The 17,816-nt window shown below is 43.7% G+C and overlaps 2 protein-coding genes across 2 annotated transcripts; one reads left to right on the plus strand and one right to left on the minus strand.

Moving 5' to 3' along the window:
- Positions 1-4,679: 4,679 nt before the first annotated feature.
- LOC117856368 (aspartic proteinase Asp1-like) lies at positions 4,680-7,008 on the plus strand. The gene is made up of 8 exons (XM_034738749.2): positions 4,680-4,789; positions 5,138-5,255; positions 5,504-5,721; positions 5,849-6,079; positions 6,208-6,355; positions 6,438-6,635; positions 6,728-6,794; positions 6,896-7,008. Exons 1-8 carry the CDS (start codon positions 4,680-4,682, stop codon positions 7,006-7,008), a joined length of 1,203 nt encoding a protein of 400 aa, XP_034594640.2.
- Positions 7,009-14,091: 7,083 nt separating this feature from the next.
- LOC117855857 (laccase-15) lies at positions 14,092-17,816 on the minus strand. The gene is made up of 6 exons (XM_034738257.2): positions 17,570-17,816; positions 17,242-17,393; positions 16,188-16,435; positions 15,869-15,988; positions 14,721-15,782; positions 14,092-14,431 (listed from the first exon to the last, which is right to left on the minus strand). Exons 1-6 carry the CDS (start codon positions 17,681-17,683, stop codon positions 14,241-14,243), a joined length of 1,887 nt encoding a protein of 628 aa, XP_034594148.1. The 5' UTR covers positions 17,684-17,816; the 3' UTR covers positions 14,092-14,240.

Consider the following 17,816-nt stretch of genomic DNA (forward strand, 5'->3'; position numbering starts at 1 on the left):
GTTACTTTACATCTGAGTAGTTCACGTCATGGGTTTTTTGCAGGATGGGTGGCCGTTGTGTGATTTCAATGAGTATATATACGGCCCAATGGCAATGTGGCCAACAGAGGAGGAAGTGCGGGAGTTTGAAAGTGAAAATGCACCGTGGCCGTGTGTGTCCTCTCCTAGTGATAGATGCAAGTGTGGTATATTGGCAACAGAAGGTGTGGTGCCTTCTGAACTTGGATATGGTTCGTTCTGTGGAAATGCACATGGCGATTACTGGGTTAGTAAATACTCGTCTCTTATGTTTTATGAAGGTTGTAACTTGGTTCAAATTTGTAAGAATAATGAATTGTTGTTGCAGGAGGGAAGGACATGTGATTGGGAAGATTTTTGTGGTCGATATGATTTGTTATTAAAGTTGGGAAATACATCGGAACCATGGAAGTTAAGGAAAGAACAAGAAATTAAAGAAAAGATTAGGAAAAAGTATGATGTGCCTATTCCTGACGACGACTTGCTTTGGGGAAAAATATATCAAGATATGGTGCATGAGACTGGAGTGAAACCTAATGGATTTTATGCAAGGGAAACTATTATTAAGTATTGGAGGCAAAATAGATCCAAGTATCCACGACCTCTAACTGAAAATGAGAAGAGAGAAAATAGGAGGAAGTTGCAGGAGGAGAGGGACTTGGAGAAACAAAGGTTGATGGAGGAAAGAGATCGCTTAGGTTATGTGGTTGATCCGAATGTGAAATACCCTGAGGGTTCATGGGAACAATATTTGCAACAAAAAGCGGCAAGAAAAAGAAGGCTTGAAATGGAAGAGTTACGACAACAAGCGGAAGAGGCACAGATGGAGACGATGAAGGCTCTTGTTGCCGATTTACCTGTTGGTAAGGTTAATGTCGATAAGAAAGGCAAGGGAGTTGTTGTTGCCGGAGATGTTGATGATGATGATGATGACGACGAGTTACTATATGAAGGTGACTCGGACTAGATGAACGTGTTGATGTAGCTGGATCATGTTTCTCTGTAGCTGTGAAAACAATGTAGAACATTATGTTTATGTTTATTCTGGGAACTACAATTAGTTGTCAAAAACTATTTTCATTTCCGAGAGAACTATGTTCAAACGCATCAAAGTTTGCCGTGTCATATAATTCTTGTGGTTTTGGCTTCTTGTGGTCTCGCCCCTTCCCTCTATCCTAAGATTATCGTAGTGGTTGATGAGATGAGAAACGAAGTGAGGTCAAGGAAACGTGATTCCAGGTACGCCCGTTCCTCTACATCGTTTGACTATCAAAGTCAGGTCAAATGTAGGTGAGTGTTGCGCCGGGGTGCTGCCTTGCCGCGCCAGGCCGCCTGGCGCGGCAGGGCTGTGCTGCCGCGCCAAGCGCAACCTACTTTCAGTAGGTTGTGCCGGGGGCCAGCCTTGCCGCGCCAGGCGGCCTGGCGCGGCAGGGCTGTGCTGCCGCGCCAAGCCGCGCCAGGCCGCCTGGCGCGGCAGTGCTGTGCTACCGCGCCAAGCGCAACCTACTTTCAGTAGGTTGCGCCGGGTGGGAGGCCTTGCCGCGCCAGGCCACCTGGCGCGGCAGGGGTGCGCTGCCGCGCCAAATATAACCCAATTTCAGTAGGTTTCGCCGGGGGGTGGTGGCGGCAAGGGTGCGCGGCGGAGCCAATTTCAGTAGGTTTTGCCGAAACGTATTTTTGTGCTAAACATCATGGAGCAAACATATAATTGTACGGACATAAAAAAACGTAACAAGCAACTTAGTCTTTTACAAACGTGACATGAATAAACCTAACATGCTTAGTCTTTTACCAACTTAGTCTTTTACAAACGTGACATGAATAAACGTGACATGGAATAATTGGGCACATGATAGGTTCAGTGGCGTGACCGCCGCTCATCCGGAGGGCTAAAAGGATCTCTTGGGCGACGCTCCCTCCTTGGATGCGTGGGTAGCACATTGGCGCTGCCAACGTCGGTGTGGTCCCGGGAACGACGACGTCGGCGTGGCAACCGGGTATGAGTTGCAGGTTCCTATTGAATAATTGGGCACAAATCATAAAATTTGTATGACACTTCGGGAGCGAACATTAAAATGTAGAATTGAAATTGGAGGAACTTCTGAATATACCTGGCTGGACTCTCCCTGCGTCTGAGTCACAGGTGGAACTCATCGTGAGAAATCTCGAGTTCCTCACCATACGTAGGGTCATCATCCTCAGATTCCTCCTCTACCTCCTCACCTACTACCCCATCTTCCTCCAATTCACAATCTTCGGAACCCATAGAGACATTATCAACATCTATATTTGCTTCATCCCTCTCAAAAATGTTATTGGGAAAATCATCATTGGCAATAGCCAAGTCAAAATCACGTTCTGTTTCACCTAACACGTGATGCAACATTTCTGACTCCTGGGTACCATTATGGTTCACTACCGTCACTTCCTCCCTCATGACAACATTTGGGCCAGGCATACGAACAATTTCGACTATAACCTCCAAACATGCAACATTAGCTTCGTGCACAACATCCTTATAGTGCTTCCAATTCGCATCGGATGCTAACTTCATGAGAACATAATGAGCTCTAGCTTTCCCACAATCAAAACGACCTCTCAAACTTATCTCATCCACTCTACATCCATACTTCGTCATTACACGGTCAACTAAATCACTAAAACTTGGAGGACCATCAAATATTTCAATTGACTCATTCATATTCTCTAACTCCCCATTTTGTTTCACAACACCACCATGAAAAAATCGAACTAAACGATCCATCTACAAAATACAAACATTTCACCATGTCATATACACTACACATTGCACATATTCGACATATCAACTACACACATTACAATATTGGACAAATTACAAACAAAAAATACACATATACATTGCACTATACGATTCAATGAATATATCCTTAAATCAATAAGTTCTACACGTCAATATCGCGGGCAGAGACTCAATTGCGTATGAACTACGTATCATCTAACACAAAACATCATTGCATTTCATTGAAATTTCAAATCACTAACCTAACCCTAAGTCACCTAAACATCCTCCGATCTACCAAATGCAACGGTAAAACACGAGAATAAGTAGGGGAATACCTTCCACACGAAGCAGGGATCGATTCCCACTACTTTCCCCCACCGAAAACGCCGGATTTTGGGTGGATTTGGGGGTGGGGCGGCGGGGGGCGGCGCAGGAGCTTCGGGCTCGAAGGTTTCTGGAGGAGGAAGAAAGGAGGGAGGGAGGAGGAAGGGAGCCGGCGCGGGGCCTAAGTGTTGGCCCTGCCGCGCCAGGCGGGCCGGCGCGGCTAAAGCGCGGCCCACGTCAGCGCCCGCCTGGCGCCGCGGCTCGCCGCGCCAGCGTGGCAGGGGGCTGCCGCGCCAGTGCATGTGGCGCGGCAGCATCTTCCTGCCGCGCCAGGCGGTCTGGCGCGGCCAAAAGGGTTAGGCCGCGCAAATAAAACCTCGCTGAGGTTATTTTTAAAAATAAAGAAAAAAAAGGGTTAAAAATAAAAAAAAGTGCTTGATATGAGCTCAACATCTGAAATCTATGAATAAATTGGGAGTGGGATGAAGAACATAAAGCAAGAAGGGTGAGGAATGAAAGGACTTGGCCAAATGAAGATATATATAAGCAAATAGCCACCCACTCGACAAATGACAGCTCAATTAGTTACTGTAGAATAGAAAAGGTGGACATTTTTTTAATTTGCTCTTGGCTCATCTTTGAAGCCTAACTCATTTTTTTAATCAGAGGTTAGGTCATGGCACTGGAAGTTTTTGAAATTATATTTACATAATTTTCTTCTGTTAGAAGACTTATTTAGACATATTCTAAATTTGTCTTTTTCATTAATCTTTGCTAACTAAGCCATAATTTTTTGTTACACAGTAAATATTTGCTTGTCTGCACTAACATTATAATTATCTTAACATAATCTATTATTTTTGTTTATGGAATCTAAAATCTGGAACACCCACTTATTGTTGCTTGACAACTCCGCACGCCTGTTCTACAAAAAATGTGAATTAGAGGAAGCTTGTTCAACAAGACTGGGGACACGATATCTACTATCACGTATTGTCACGGGATGATTTATCTCCTACAGGAAACCACATCGGATTTGCAATGGGATGCAATCGTCATCACTAATTTTCTACCAACCATTCAGTGATGCAGACTGTTAGCATATACTATGAATTTTGTTCTCCCTTCTTTTTTCTTTCCATGTGTATTTGAAACCTGAGAAATTCCCATTTCCATTGGAAATGTCTTGTTTGGCATTTCAACTAGAACCCTCAAACCATTCAATATTACGATTTTCAGAAGCATGCACCTAGAGAAATTGGCAAATTGCATTGAACAAAAACATTTTAGAGATGGACTATTTTTGATTCTGCAGAAGTCCTGAAACACAGGACAACACAGATACTAGAGGTTAATCAACACTGGAACCCAAAACAATACCAATCGAAATGACTAAATTAATGAAAGTGGCACCAACAGTGCGCTAGTCACAGAGATCAACGTACGCCTATAAAATCCTGTGCTAGGTTCCCTTCTCTCAACAACAGAGAAGCCGAGTTCAGAAGAATGGCAGAAGCCTGAAAGTTCACTCCTCGACCTTCTTGCCGCCAACTCCACCTCGCCCCCACACGCCATGGCTTCCAGGATGGCCTCGATCACCGGCGTCCTGCTCCTGCTCCTAGTCGTGCCGTCTTCTTCCTCCCACGTGAAGTTCGACCTCCATGGCAACATCTACCCTGGAGGGTACGTGCAGGCAACTTCTTCCTATGGTAGCTTCGTCTTTGCACTTGTGTTGTTTATGATGAAAGAATCTGTCTTGATTGTAATACAGATTAGAATCCTTTAAGAACTAACTTCATCAATTTATTTCTTCTTGCGTGCAATCTCTTCCTAAGAAATGCTGCATTTTTATGAACTATTTCTGGGTAAGTTGATGTCTCATACCCATATGATCACTGTTCCTCTCTGTGTCAGTCTGCAAGTCATAGTTCTTTTTATGGGGTTTTCTACAAAACTTTGTCCAACTATATTTGCACATTCCTCTATCAACTTCCTGTGCTGTGTCTGACACACTTTCCTGCACTTCTGCAGCTGCATCTACGTTAGCATGAGAATTGGAGATCAGGTGTACAATCTTGATGTCGACACTGGTAGCATCCTCACATGGCTGCAGTGCCACATTCCTAATTGCCAGGGACCCTGCAAAACGGTAAGGTGAATATTAAACATATGTGATCTTATAACATGATCTGAATCCATCAATGGGCGCTTTGTTGCAACTCGAATGCCATCATTCTTTTTTTTTTCTTATTTGCAATGAAAGACTGTAAGATCTGCAATTCAGTTCTTCAAATGTGTGTCATCTTTTTTTAGAACACTCAAGGAATGTTTGGCTTTGCAAACTAGATGTACAATTTTGACGCTTGATGTAATTTGTCTTGGTTTTGGTTTTTACAGTGGCCACAGCAACACCCATTGTACAAGCTAAAATATGACAAGCTGGTGCCAAGCATGGATCCACTCTGTGTGGAGCTGATTCAACACCCAGGAAATCCTGAAGGATCTACATGCGAGTACAGCATAGATTACGTGGAGGGGGTATCACACGGCTTACTCATCCGTGACAAGTTCACACTCCCCATTGCGAGGACTGCCCATCACATCATTCCCTTCGGGTATGCCGCAAACTGAAGCATCGCCACGTTTTTTTTTTTATTTCAACCTAAGGGCATGCACTAAACCAAATACTACATTTAACGTCCATTGGATTATGTTACCCACAATTTCTTCCTTTTTGCTTAGGTGCGGATACAATCAGCAGGGTTTTAAACCATGTCAGAATTTGCCTGTGGATGGGATAATTGGGCTTGGCAGGGGCTCGTCGGTGAACCTGGCCTTTCAGCTCAAGAAACAAAATGTCATCAAGAATGATGTGATCAGCCATTGTATCAGCATCAGGGGAGGGGGCTTCCTCTTCATCGGGGATTACAAGCACCCCAATAATGTGGAGTGGGTCACCATGGATCGGAATGCGTAAGCACCATTTCCACATGAGCATGAAGTGAATATTTGTGATCATCCAAATAACTCTATTATTACGGTAGCATATACATGTAAAACATGTTAGAACATATAGGAAACGCTAACATTTGTATTTCCAGGGAACATGGTCACTACTCACCAGTCCTCCTAGGAGAGCTGTTCTTCAATGGGAAGTGGATTAGTGAGAAGCCAATGAAGGTGGTGTTTGACAGTGGTTCCACCTACACCTACTTTGATAGGCAGCCATACAAAGCGACTGAAGATGCGGTATATCTCAATAACAGAGCCTTGTCAGTTTGTCACAAGCTGATATCAGGAACACAAGCTGACATATACGTGGAACTTGCAGGTGATAGGCTCTCTCCACAAATCGCTTACAACGGTGCGTGACAATGAGTTCAAGCTATGCTGGAAAGGGACTAAAATTTTCAATTCTGTGGACGATGTCAAGCCACTGTTCAAGCCAATTTTCCTGACCTTTGGCCGTGGCGGTGCCAAGGGCCACAAGGCCACCTTGGACATCCCTCCAGAAAACTATCTCGTCATTGTAAGAACTGATCAAAAGATTACAAACAACAACCGAATAATCATCCAGGCAAATAACAACCCTAACGATATTCTGTTTCATGTTTACGGCAGAAAGACGGCAATGTATGCTTTGGCATCTTAGATCATCCTCGACTAGGAGAGACTAACTTAATTGGAGGTATGAATTTTAGACGTGTATCCTCTGGTCCAGTCTCTGGAACTAGCTACGAGTCTTATGAATTTTTTCTAATGATGCCCATTGGCATTCTGCTTTTGCAGCCATCACAATGCAGGAGCGGACAGTGATCTACGACAACGAGGCAGGTCGGATTGGATGGGTCCGTGATTCGTGCAAGGGAAAGTCTGGATCTGTGATCCCTTCGCGCCTCTGAATATACAGCGTTGTCAAACATAGAAGGAAGAGATGGGAGCTCATATCTTTATCAAAGTCAATAAGAATTTAAGTAACTGTAAGCAGCATAATCTCGAACTCTTGATGGACAATGAAAACATGTAACAGACCGTGTGCTTTCCATTTCAGGAAAAAATATATTATAGACTTGTGTTATGCATCTCTGAGTGAACAATTCATCTTGATCTTCCATAAAAAAATCATCTTGATCTTGAGGGAGGATTTCAATTTTCAGATGGTCCATGTGTCGATCTTGCATTTCCTTGCTGTTCATTGTCAAATTTGGCACTTTAGGAGTGAGGGCATAATCATGTGAGGGAAAGCTTAATTGGGATGAGTAACATGGCTAGTTTGCTCATTGAATAGTATAAGAACAGAGAGGAAGTTCTTGGGCATGCAAAAGCTGTATTGTTTTGGTTATTACTATGGAGTTACTTAGCACTCGGACATCATATCGGAAATTTTCCATTGGACGCTCCATCGCACATTGAAAGTTAATTGCTGCAACATTAAAAATCACCGCTTGAAACATTAAAAAAATATGCATCATAAACATTACCGAAAACCGAAACGGTGCCCACACCCCAAATATCTCCCTTTCTTCCCATTTAGTTACTCTACTTGATGGCACGAGGAAAAACATAAGCCGGCCTCCTCCTCCCTCACCTTTGCCATGGCTTCCCCCTCCCAATCCTCTTCCTCCTCTCCTTCCTTCCTATCAACCAAAATGGAGAGGCAGCGCCTCCATCAATCCATTTTTTCACTATACCCTTCACCCCAGCCACCTCTCCTCACATCTCCACAATGCCGCCCAAACCAAGCCCGTCGTCATCGTCGTTCTACTTCCAACCGTGGAGGCCGCTGTGGTGCAGTACATCATGCCGTCGGCCGCCCCCTCCATTCCTCTATCTCTTGACCCTCTGTTCGCTTATCTCCTCACATCGCAGGATGCAGCCCCAAGTATCCCCCGATGCAAGACAGAGGCTGTCTACCCCTACCACGCACAGGCAGCTGCCCCTCCTCGTCAACTACTTCGTCGGCAGTCGGCACCGGTCGCCGTCGAGCCCATGAATCCCAAGTGAGCACTGCCTCGCCCCCTCTCTCTTTGTTTTATTGTTTCCTCATCGTGAATCATGTACCTTAGCTCAATAATTCCCATCGACTTCCGACGAGGATTCTACGTGAAACTTGTCACTATTCACGCGGGCAGCCATGCAGCCTCCCATTAGCATTGCGTTCCCCAGCAAATCGCTACTCTGATGATCAAATCCTTTAACCAACATATACCACTTGTACCTACACATGTCCACATGAAGCATTATAAAAGGAGCCATCATCTCTCCACCAATGCAGCAAGAACAATGGCAATGCAACCAACAATTCTTGTCATTGTCCTCACCATTGTGCTCCTCTATATAGCTGATCACCACAGCAACCTGCGGCGATGGCAAGGAAATTGACAAGGCAAACAACAAGCCCAAGGTATAGGGCTTGTTGGTTGAGGCATGCAAGAACATGTCGAGTGACTTGTTGCTAAACTGAGTACACTTTGATGAGGAGAACTATGTGTCGGTGCTTCATTATGAGAATCAGAGCCTGATGGCCAAGGATCACGGTGACCTGGCTGTTGGGATAACCACGTAGCGGAAGAAAATAATATCAGCAAGCACAGGATGTCAACCTATTCATGAAGGGCAACATATGCATCACACATATTTGGAGAAAATTGCAGCAGGAATATATTAATAATTGCAACCAAATCTCATCACCAGTTGCAACTTGCAACTGACAAACACATCAATCAGAGAGACACCAGATTTAACGTGGAAAACTCCAAATCAGGAAAAAACCACGGGGACCAAGCCAGTCAAATCTTCTTCCACTATATGCTTATGGGAATACAACAAGTTCTTCTCTAGATAGCACTAGAACCTCACATACATCAAGATTTCATCATCTTGGACAGCTACAACAAGATTTGGGGCTATAAGCTAGGGTATGGAAGGACCTCACCAATAAAGTGGTGAAACAGCAGATTGGAGGCACTAAGGATGAGGATCTACTACTTCTCAACCTTGAGAACGAATCCCTCTTACTCTCTCACAAGTTCTCCTCTCCAATCTCCCTTCTTCTCCCTCTCTCTGTTCTTCTCCTTGTGGAGGCTGCACTCTAATTTTCCTGGGTCTGTCTCTTCCTGTTTCTGGAGACTTCTTCCTTCTCTTGTAAGGCAACACATAATGTGCTAAAGCCATCCAAAGTTGGTCCACACCTTAGACTTTGTTTCCCTTACACGTGGGACTGCTCACTAGGAGTAATTACTCTCCTCATTTGCCCACATCATGAGGAAAATTTCCCAACATATCTACCCTCCAACTCATGAGGGGGCACCATCATGCCTGCTACCTCGTTGCACACTTGCAACTTCTCCTTGGGTAGGATCTTGGTCATCATATCCGCACCATTCAGGTCGGTATGGATCTTCTCAAGTTGTAGCAACTTGGAACTCAACACTTCTCGAATCCAATGGTACCGCACCTCAATGTTCTTGGTTCGAGAATGAAGGCTTGAATTCTTGGCAAGATGAATGGCACTTTGGTTATCACAAAACAGAATGTACTTCTCTTGCTTATGGCCCAACTCTTGCAAGAAATTTTTTATCCATAACACTTCTTTGCAAGTTTCAGCTGCTGCTATGTACTCAGCTTCTGTTGTTGATAAGGAAATGCACCTTTGCAGCCTTGATTGCCATGACACTGCTCTCCCTACAGATATCACCAGATATTCCGATGTGGACTTTCTAGAGTCCTTATCTCCAGCATAATATGCATATGTAAACCCTTGCAATACGGGATCACCACTTCCAAAGCATAAGCATAGCTTGGAAGTACCTCTGAGATATCTGAGAATCCACTTTACTATTGCCCATTATGCTTCTCCTAGATTGCTCATGAACCGCTAACAACTCCAACTGCATAGGCGATATCCGGCCTAGGGCAAACCATGGCATACATCAAACTGCCCACAGCAGATTGATAAGGTACTTTCTTCATTATTTCTTTCTCCTTTTTACTTGTAGGACATTGATTGATACTCAATTTGTGGTGTCCTGCAAGTGGAGAGCAAATTAGTTTTGCATTTTTCAAATTAAATCTTTCTAGTACCTTCTCAATATATCCTTCGTGTGAAAGCCAAATCTTCTTCTTTGATCTATCACGGGAGATTTTCATGCCAACTATTTGTTTTTCTAGTCCCAAATCTTTCATGGCAAATGACTTGCCCAAAGTCTTCTTCAGGAGAGCAATGCTCTTTGTGCTATTTCCTGCAATCAACATATTATCAACATAAAGCAAGAGGATAATGAAATCACCTTCGGCATACCTCTTCATAAAGACACATTAATTAGCTTGTGCTTTATGGTAACCAAGATCATTCATAAAAGACTCAAACGTCTTGTACCACTGCCAAGGAGCTTGCTTCAAGCCATACAAGCTCTTGTTCAATTTGCAAACCAAGTGCTCTTTACCTGCAATCTCAAACTCTTCTGGTTGCAACAAACAAATCTCCTCCTCGAGGTCACCATGCAAGAAAGTTGTCTTTAAATCAAGTTGCTCAATTTCCAAATCCATTGTAGCAGCCACACCAAGAACAACTCGGATTGAAGATATCTTGACCACAGAAAAGAATATCTCATCAAAGTCAATACCTTATTTCTGACCGAAGCCCTTCACAACCGATGTTGCCTTGTATCGTGGCTGTGAGTAATTTTCTTCGGTCTTCAATCTGTACACCCACTTGTTCTTCAGCACTTTCTTACCCTTTGGTAGATTCACCAATTCATATGTATTGTTCTCATAATTCATCTCATCTTACATGGCTTCCAACCATTGATCCTTGTGCTAATCAGACATAGCCTCCTCATAACATGAGGGCTCACCACCATCAGTCAACAACAAATACTCATGTGGTGGATACCTGGTAGAGGGCCGGTGAACTCTACTAGTTCTCCTCAGTTGCTCCTACTGATGTCCTTCTTTTGGAGTATCATCAATTTAGCATCCTCGTCGACATCACCATCATTTTGCTCAGATGGCTGATCATCACCCTGTTCTAGACTAGCATCTTCAATGCGGCTATCATCTCCCCTATGATTTTTATGCACAATTGAAGTAGGAATTGGATCCAAATTAGCAACTCAAGGAGTAGTGATTTGCTTCTTTGGCCTCACAATATCTTCTATTGTCTTCTCTTCAAAGAACACCACATCTCAGCTTCTCACAATTTTTCTATTGATTGGATCCCAAAATCTGTAGCCAAACTGCTCATCAAGGTGGTCTAGAAGGATGCACTGCTTGGTCTTGCTATCAAGTTTTGACCTCTCATCTTTTGGGACATGCACAAAAGCCCTGCACCCAAATACTCTCAAATGTTTATATGATACCTCCTTTCCGGACCATAACATCTGTGGAATATTACCCTTGAGTGAAACACATGGAGATAGGTTGAGCACATATATTGCAATCATCAGTGCCTTAGCCCAAAACTTATTTGGTAATTTTGCATGAGAAAGTATAGTTGTGACCCTCTTTATGACTGTCTTGTTCATTCTCTCTGCAAGGCCATTCTGCTGAGGTGTCTTCAGCACTATCTTCTCTTGCTGGATACTATGCATTCTGCAGTATCTTTCAAATGGACCTCTATACTCACCACCATTGTCTGATCTGATGCATTTCAGCTTTCTACCAATTTCCCTTTCAACCTTGGCATGGAATTCCTCGAAAGCATCCAACATCTGATATTTATTCTTCAAGACATATGCAAAGATCTTTCTAGAATTATCATCAATAAATGTGACAAAATATAAAGCCCCACTAAGTGATTTCTCTATCATGGAACAAACATCAATGTGCACAAGATCAAGAATATCATTTGCGTGATGTGGAGTAGTGGATGTACGAAAAATAACCCTATGTTGTTTACCAGCTAAACAATCTACACAGGGTCTCAAAGTCATACCTTTCACCTCAGGAAGTAAGTCCTTGTGAGCAAGGGAGTGCAATTCCTTCTCACTCATATGTCCAAGCCTCTTGTACCACAATTCAATGCTAGAATTTATCTCAGCAATATTCACTTCTTGCTTGAATAGTTTGGTCTTGGTCACATAAAGACATTCTTGTTTAGCTCCACGAGCCACAATCAAGGAATTTTTGGTGAGCTTCCATTTCCTTCACCAAAGTGACTATCAAGTCCACCATCACAGATCAGATTCAGCCGAATGTCAAGAACATGCCTCACATCTTCAAGTATCAACTTGCAGCCCGTACTTATCTCAATACATACAGTGCCCTTGCCAACAATGGCTGATGAATCTCTATTTCCCATCCTCACATAGCCAAAGTCACCACTAGTGTAGGATGTGAAATACTCCCTATGAGATGTGAGATGGAAAGAGGCACCTGAGTCCACTACCCAACTCAAATCATCATCACAAACATCACTGAAACAACTATCATCTTCAATAATAAGATAGTCCTCACCGACTGCAATTAGTGCTGAATTGTCTCACCTTTTTCCTCGGTTTTATTGCCTTATTTTGTTGCAAGCTCTCTTTTATAAAATCTGCACTGATTTCTTTTGTGGCCTTCCTTACCACAATGGTAGCAAATAATAGTTGCCTTTGGACATGACTGTGATCTCCCCCTGAATTTGCTTCTGCCATGCTGAATTTTAACTTGACATCGACCATGACTTTCTTCTTCATTTTCAGCCACATATACATCAGAAGATGATGGCATATTGCTGCCCTTTTCTTCCCTTTCGACTTCCTCATTGAGCAGGTTGTTCTTCACTATCTCAAGAGTCAGCTTACCATCTGGAGTTGAATTGCTAAGTGACACAACAAGCGTATTCCAGCTGTCCAGCAATGAGTTCAACAATAGCAATGCTTGCACTTCATCATCAAGATTTATCTTCATAGCTGACAGCTGGTTTATGTGGCCTTGGAAGATATTCAAGTATTCAATAACACAGCTGCTATCTCGGTACTCTAGCTTTGCAAGCCGCTTTATCACCGAGATCTTGTTCACTGCTGTCTTCCACTCATACATAGACTTTAACTTTTGCCACAACTTGAATGCATCTGTATCATTAGCAACATGGTGGAAAATATCATCATTGATGTACAAACGAATCATATCTACTGCCTTCCGATTTAGAACTCTCCAATCTTCCTCCTTGACTCCTATGGGAATTTTATCTCTCACAATTAGCTCATATAAATTATTGCAATACAGCAAGTTATCCATCACGGGCTTCCATATAGAGTAATTAGAAGCACCCAATTTGATCATACCACTTGACATGGCACTATCTTCCATGGCCAATGTGAGTTCTTCACCTCCAACAGTAACTATACTTTGATACCAGTTTATGTTGGGATAACCATGCAGCGGAAGCAAATTATCTCAGTAAGCAAATAATCTCTCACAAGTTCTCCTCTCCAATCTCCCTTCTTCTCCCTCTCTCTGTTCTTCTCCTTATGGAGGTTGCACTCTGATTTTCGTGGACATGTCTCTTCCTGTTTCTGGAGGCTTCTTCCTTCTATTGTAAGGCAGCACACAATGTGCTAAAACCATTCAAAGTTGGTCCATACCTTAGGCTTTATTTTCCTTACATGTGGGGCTGCTCACTAGGAGCAATTACTCTCCCCATTTGCCCACATCATGAGGAGGATTTCCCAACACTGACAGTCATAGCCTTGGACCTTCTTGACCACCAAAGCAACAATGTCATGGTGGAGATTGATAGCATCCTTCATGACCTCAAGGTACATAATTGGACGCATGGAGTATGCGTTTAGGGTCTGCTCCGTGGACTATGCCTCAATGGTTTGCATCATCCCTTTGTGCCGTGACATATTTCTCGGCTAAGCCACTAGGCATGAAGGCTCCATGCATTATCGCGGTGGGGTATGATGTTGTTGATGCTCTTCTATTCTTGGACATTATAGATGAGGATGCTAGGGGGTGCAGCCTCTCACTAGCCAACTGGCATATGATAATCGTAATGAGGAATTTCAAAGTTCGTAGTATTATTTTTATGAGCTATTAACATTATTGTATATTTATATGTGTACACACATTTCTTTGAATGCAAATGTTTATTTATAATTTATAAGATCATTTTGAAATAGAAGCTAGTGGTCCAAACCATATTTCAAACTCCATCTACGTGTGAGACTTCACTTTTCTTAGTTTGTAGGTAGGATTCGTAATTGCCACATGTTGCAAAGTCCATAGGCGGTGGAGGGAGGGACCTGCCAACGGTTGGCCCATCCTCTACAATAAACATTGCCGCCATACCCATCGACAAATGGAACTCATAATGACAATGCATGAACCATACACCTGCACGCCATAAAAAAAACATTAGATCTTGTGGGTGTTACTCTCGCATCCAACTACAAGGCCAATATGGTGTACATGTACAGAAAACATGAATTACATGAAGTTTTTTATTTGTTAAAACTAATTTGGAAGAGTTATTTTTCAAAATAATTGTTGATGTAGTAGGTTATTCACATGAGCTACGAACGAGATCAGGTCAAGTAGGTTATTCTGTGCCAGTTTAGAACCTATAAACAGGGTTCCAATCATGTAAGTCATATATAATTGTCAAGCAAATCTTTGTACTTACCTGGATTGTCAGCAACAAATCGAACGGCAGCCCACCCAAGATTTGGCACATGCACCGTGTTCTTCATTGGTGGATTCACCAAGTTGTACCTCGCCACGTCCTTCGCTGCATCGTAGTTGCCATGCCCCTGCGCAAGGAGGTACATGTCGTGCCCATGCAGGTGCATCGGGTTGGAGCTGCCCTGCAGCAAAGCTGTGCTCTGGAACACCACCTCCACCGTGGCGCCATGGCGGAACCATCGCGCTACTGTTTCCTTGGACGTTGGCTCCAGCAGCGCCTCCTTGTCCCCCTCCGGGATCAAGGCAGGGTCAGTGAAGTTGAATGTCCTCGGTGGCCTATCTGGGAGCTCTAGCAGTGTGCCATCGTCCTTGCGACCGCCGGTATGGTAGTAGTGTGCTTCTAGAATTGGCGTCCTGATTGAGGAGAGGTGGAAGGAGACGTTGTTCATTGTCGCCGCAATGATTCTCTCATCACCCTTTCTCCTATTGCAAGATTGGCCTCGTCGGCAAGGGGTCATGCCCAAGCCAAGTGCGATGAATAGGTGCTCGTCAACTCTCAATGGCACCATGGGACGCCGTGGGTGGCGCAGGCTTGTCAGGTTACCGTGAAAGTCGAAGGATACCACGGTGTTGTGCATGCCTGGCATCTCAGGCACCACTGGAGCGTCACCAAATGGAATGCCTTCATTGGCACCATGGCTTGAGCTCTGTTGTTCTGTTGTGCCATTGCCGTAGCTGCGGTTGCTGTTGTACTGCACCACCCCTCTCGTGACATATACCGGCGTCCGAGTGTCTGGCAATGGCGCCTTGACGGGCTGGGCGACCATGTAGTAACTTCCGGGGGGCGCGTCGGCGATCAAGATGGCGTCCACCGTCTCACCGGGCGAGACTGCAATGACATCCGTCGTGTAGGGGTTGACGTAGTTGGCGTCGGCGGCAACCACCGTGAACTTGTGCCCGGCGATCTTGAGGTAGTACTCATAGAACAGTGCGGCGTTGATCACTCGCAGCATGTAGGTCTTGCCAGGCTCCACTTCCAGCACGTACCCGTCTTCTGGAGCCCCTTCAGAGTTTAAGCACTCCATTCAGTAACGCAGGTAGTGTACGTTGTTTTTGAGACAGGCATGTATATATGATATGATTGATTACCGGAGCAATTGAAGAGATCGCCGAGCTTGCCGTTAATTGTGGATGCACTAGGGTCGTCATCCAAGGAACCATCCCTCATATTCCTGCCAACCACTGAAAGGTCCTTCTCCCACCACTCCCCTGCCATCATAAAGATTTTTTTAGAGAGCTGAGAAGCTGTTGCCAAAACGTTTTGCACTTCTGCCAGCCAGATGTGCAACCATGCCAAACTCAGAATAAGTTCAATTCCATGGAAACAGAAGATCTTTTTTCTAGTTCCAAATGAATCTAGTTAAAAAAAAACTGACGTGCAATTATGAAATTCCAAATCATTCTCAACCTATAATTATGGGGATCTCCTTGTGAGGCTTAGGAAACGGATACGAGCTAGCTCCGTTTCTCGGGCGGATGATCAAGGCGCCATGCAGGGATGCTCGCAGGCAGGGGACGTGAGCATGCCACCATAAGGTGCCTTCTTGTCCAGTAACATTGAACCGGTAGGTAAAGTTTTGGTTCGGTTTGATGGGACACTGGGTGATCATCGGCACCCCATCAGACCAGCAGTTCAGCCGTTGCTTCACTCCGTGCCTATCGCATATATAGAAGTCAAAAGAAAAGAATCTGAATACAAAGATGGAATTAATTTTTCATATATAAGTGTTGGAAATCCGACTATTAGGCTATTCCTAGTGGGAGTTTCATTCTCATTTAATAATGCGATACATCAGCAATTTTGATAACATGACATGCTAATTATGAAGAGAGAGATGAAGCTCTGTATACAGAGTTTTCAAGATTCTTAACTTCTCACGTGGCACAGTAATTTTAGAGTCAAAGGCCACCCCTGAGCTGACCTACCCACATTGCCGTGTGTCACACTTCACACATTTGCACGTGTGTAGTTTCCTTGGTTGTGCTTTATTGCCAATGGCAAAGTGAAGCTTGTTACCTTTTGGCCCTTGTTTGTCTAAATTTTTTGCATGATTATTTGGCATCTAAGTGACTTGAAATTAAAAATTATGGACTACGAATTTATAGATCTCGTGATAATCTACAATTTTCTTATAAAAAATTCTTTAAGCCGACTAAATTCTTTATCTCTCACGGTTCCAAACCATGTGGCTCATCTTCCACAATTCTTAACTCAAGATAAAAACACTCTCATACCGTTCCAAAGAAACCATAAAGATAAGGCATCTGATATGAACTCTTTTTTGTAGTGGTATTTTCAGTAATCGCCTTAGGAGCTTGCACCAATGCTAAGTTATAAAACATGACAATGATGGGTCAAAATACAGGGACAATTATGCTATTTGAAATGTAACTAATAGAAGGGTTTTTTTTCTGCAGCAAATTAAAGGAGTCAATTTATTAGATGTTTAGCTTATAATTACCAGTGGATTGTTATGTTGTAGGGTGACTCGTTGACGATATGAACGGCCACTGAATCTCCCTCCGTGACCTCGATCGGTGGCCCGGGGAGCTGTCCGTTCACCACGGTGACCAGAGTCTCCTTGCACAAGTGCGTCATATTCACCTGGCTCACCTGTATACACAAGCGTATTCTAATGAATGAAGCATACAGTACAAGTCTAGGTATTCCAGCAAATCAAGAATACATATAGAGATTATCCTTTGCCATGTTCAAACTCAGAAGGAAATAATCATTATGCAGAATGGATAAAGGGGAAGGTCAAAGCCATGAATGAGCAAAATGCTTACAACAAAGGTGTGCTCAACGACGGCTACGGCCACCGGTAGGGCCATGACAGAGAGGAAGAAGACGATGGCGGCGGCGACTATGGCCGATGCCGCAGGGAGGCTCCGGTTCTTCATAGTTAGGAACTATGTCTGGTCTGCCTCCAACGTACTCCTACATAGATAGTAGCATATATTGGCTAGGATTTTGGATCTGAACTATTAAATTGCATCTGGCTTCGTTGACTACTTAGAACAAGCAAGTGGGCAA

The sequence above is a fragment of the Setaria viridis genome, chromosome 5 (genome assembly GCF_005286985.2).
Source record: "Setaria viridis chromosome 5, Setaria_viridis_v4.0, whole genome shotgun sequence".
NCBI classification, from domain to species: domain Eukaryota; kingdom Viridiplantae; phylum Streptophyta; class Magnoliopsida; order Poales; family Poaceae; genus Setaria; species Setaria viridis.

What these genes read in the sequence shown, in the direction of transcription:
- LOC117856368 (XM_034738749.2), top strand. Translation starts at nt 4,680, where the DNA reads ATGGCTTCCAGGATGGCCTCGATCACCGGCGTCCTGCTCCTGCTCCTA. An exon ending in CAGAAAACTATCTCGTCATT is followed by an intron (nt 6,636 to 6,727) that starts GTAAGAACTGAT and finishes TGTTTACGGCAG; the next exon opens with AAAGACGGCAATGTATGCTT. An exon ending in AGAGACTAACTTAATTGGAG is followed by an intron (nt 6,795 to 6,895) that starts GTATGAATTTTA and finishes CTGCTTTTGCAG; the next exon opens with CCATCACAATGCAGGAGCGG.
- LOC117855857 (XM_034738257.2), bottom strand. Translation starts at nt 17,683, where the DNA reads ATGAAGAACCGGAGCCTCCCTGCGGCATCGGCCATAGTCGCCGCCGCC. An exon ending in TCGTTGAGCACACCTTTGTT is followed by an intron (nt 17,394 to 17,569) that starts GTAAGCATTTTG and finishes TTGTGTATACAG; the next exon opens with GTGAGCCAGGTGAATATGAC. An exon ending in CGATCTCTTCAATTGCTCCG is followed by an intron (nt 15,783 to 15,868) that starts GTAATCAATCAT and finishes TAAACTCTGAAG; the next exon opens with GGGCTCCAGAAGACGGGTAC.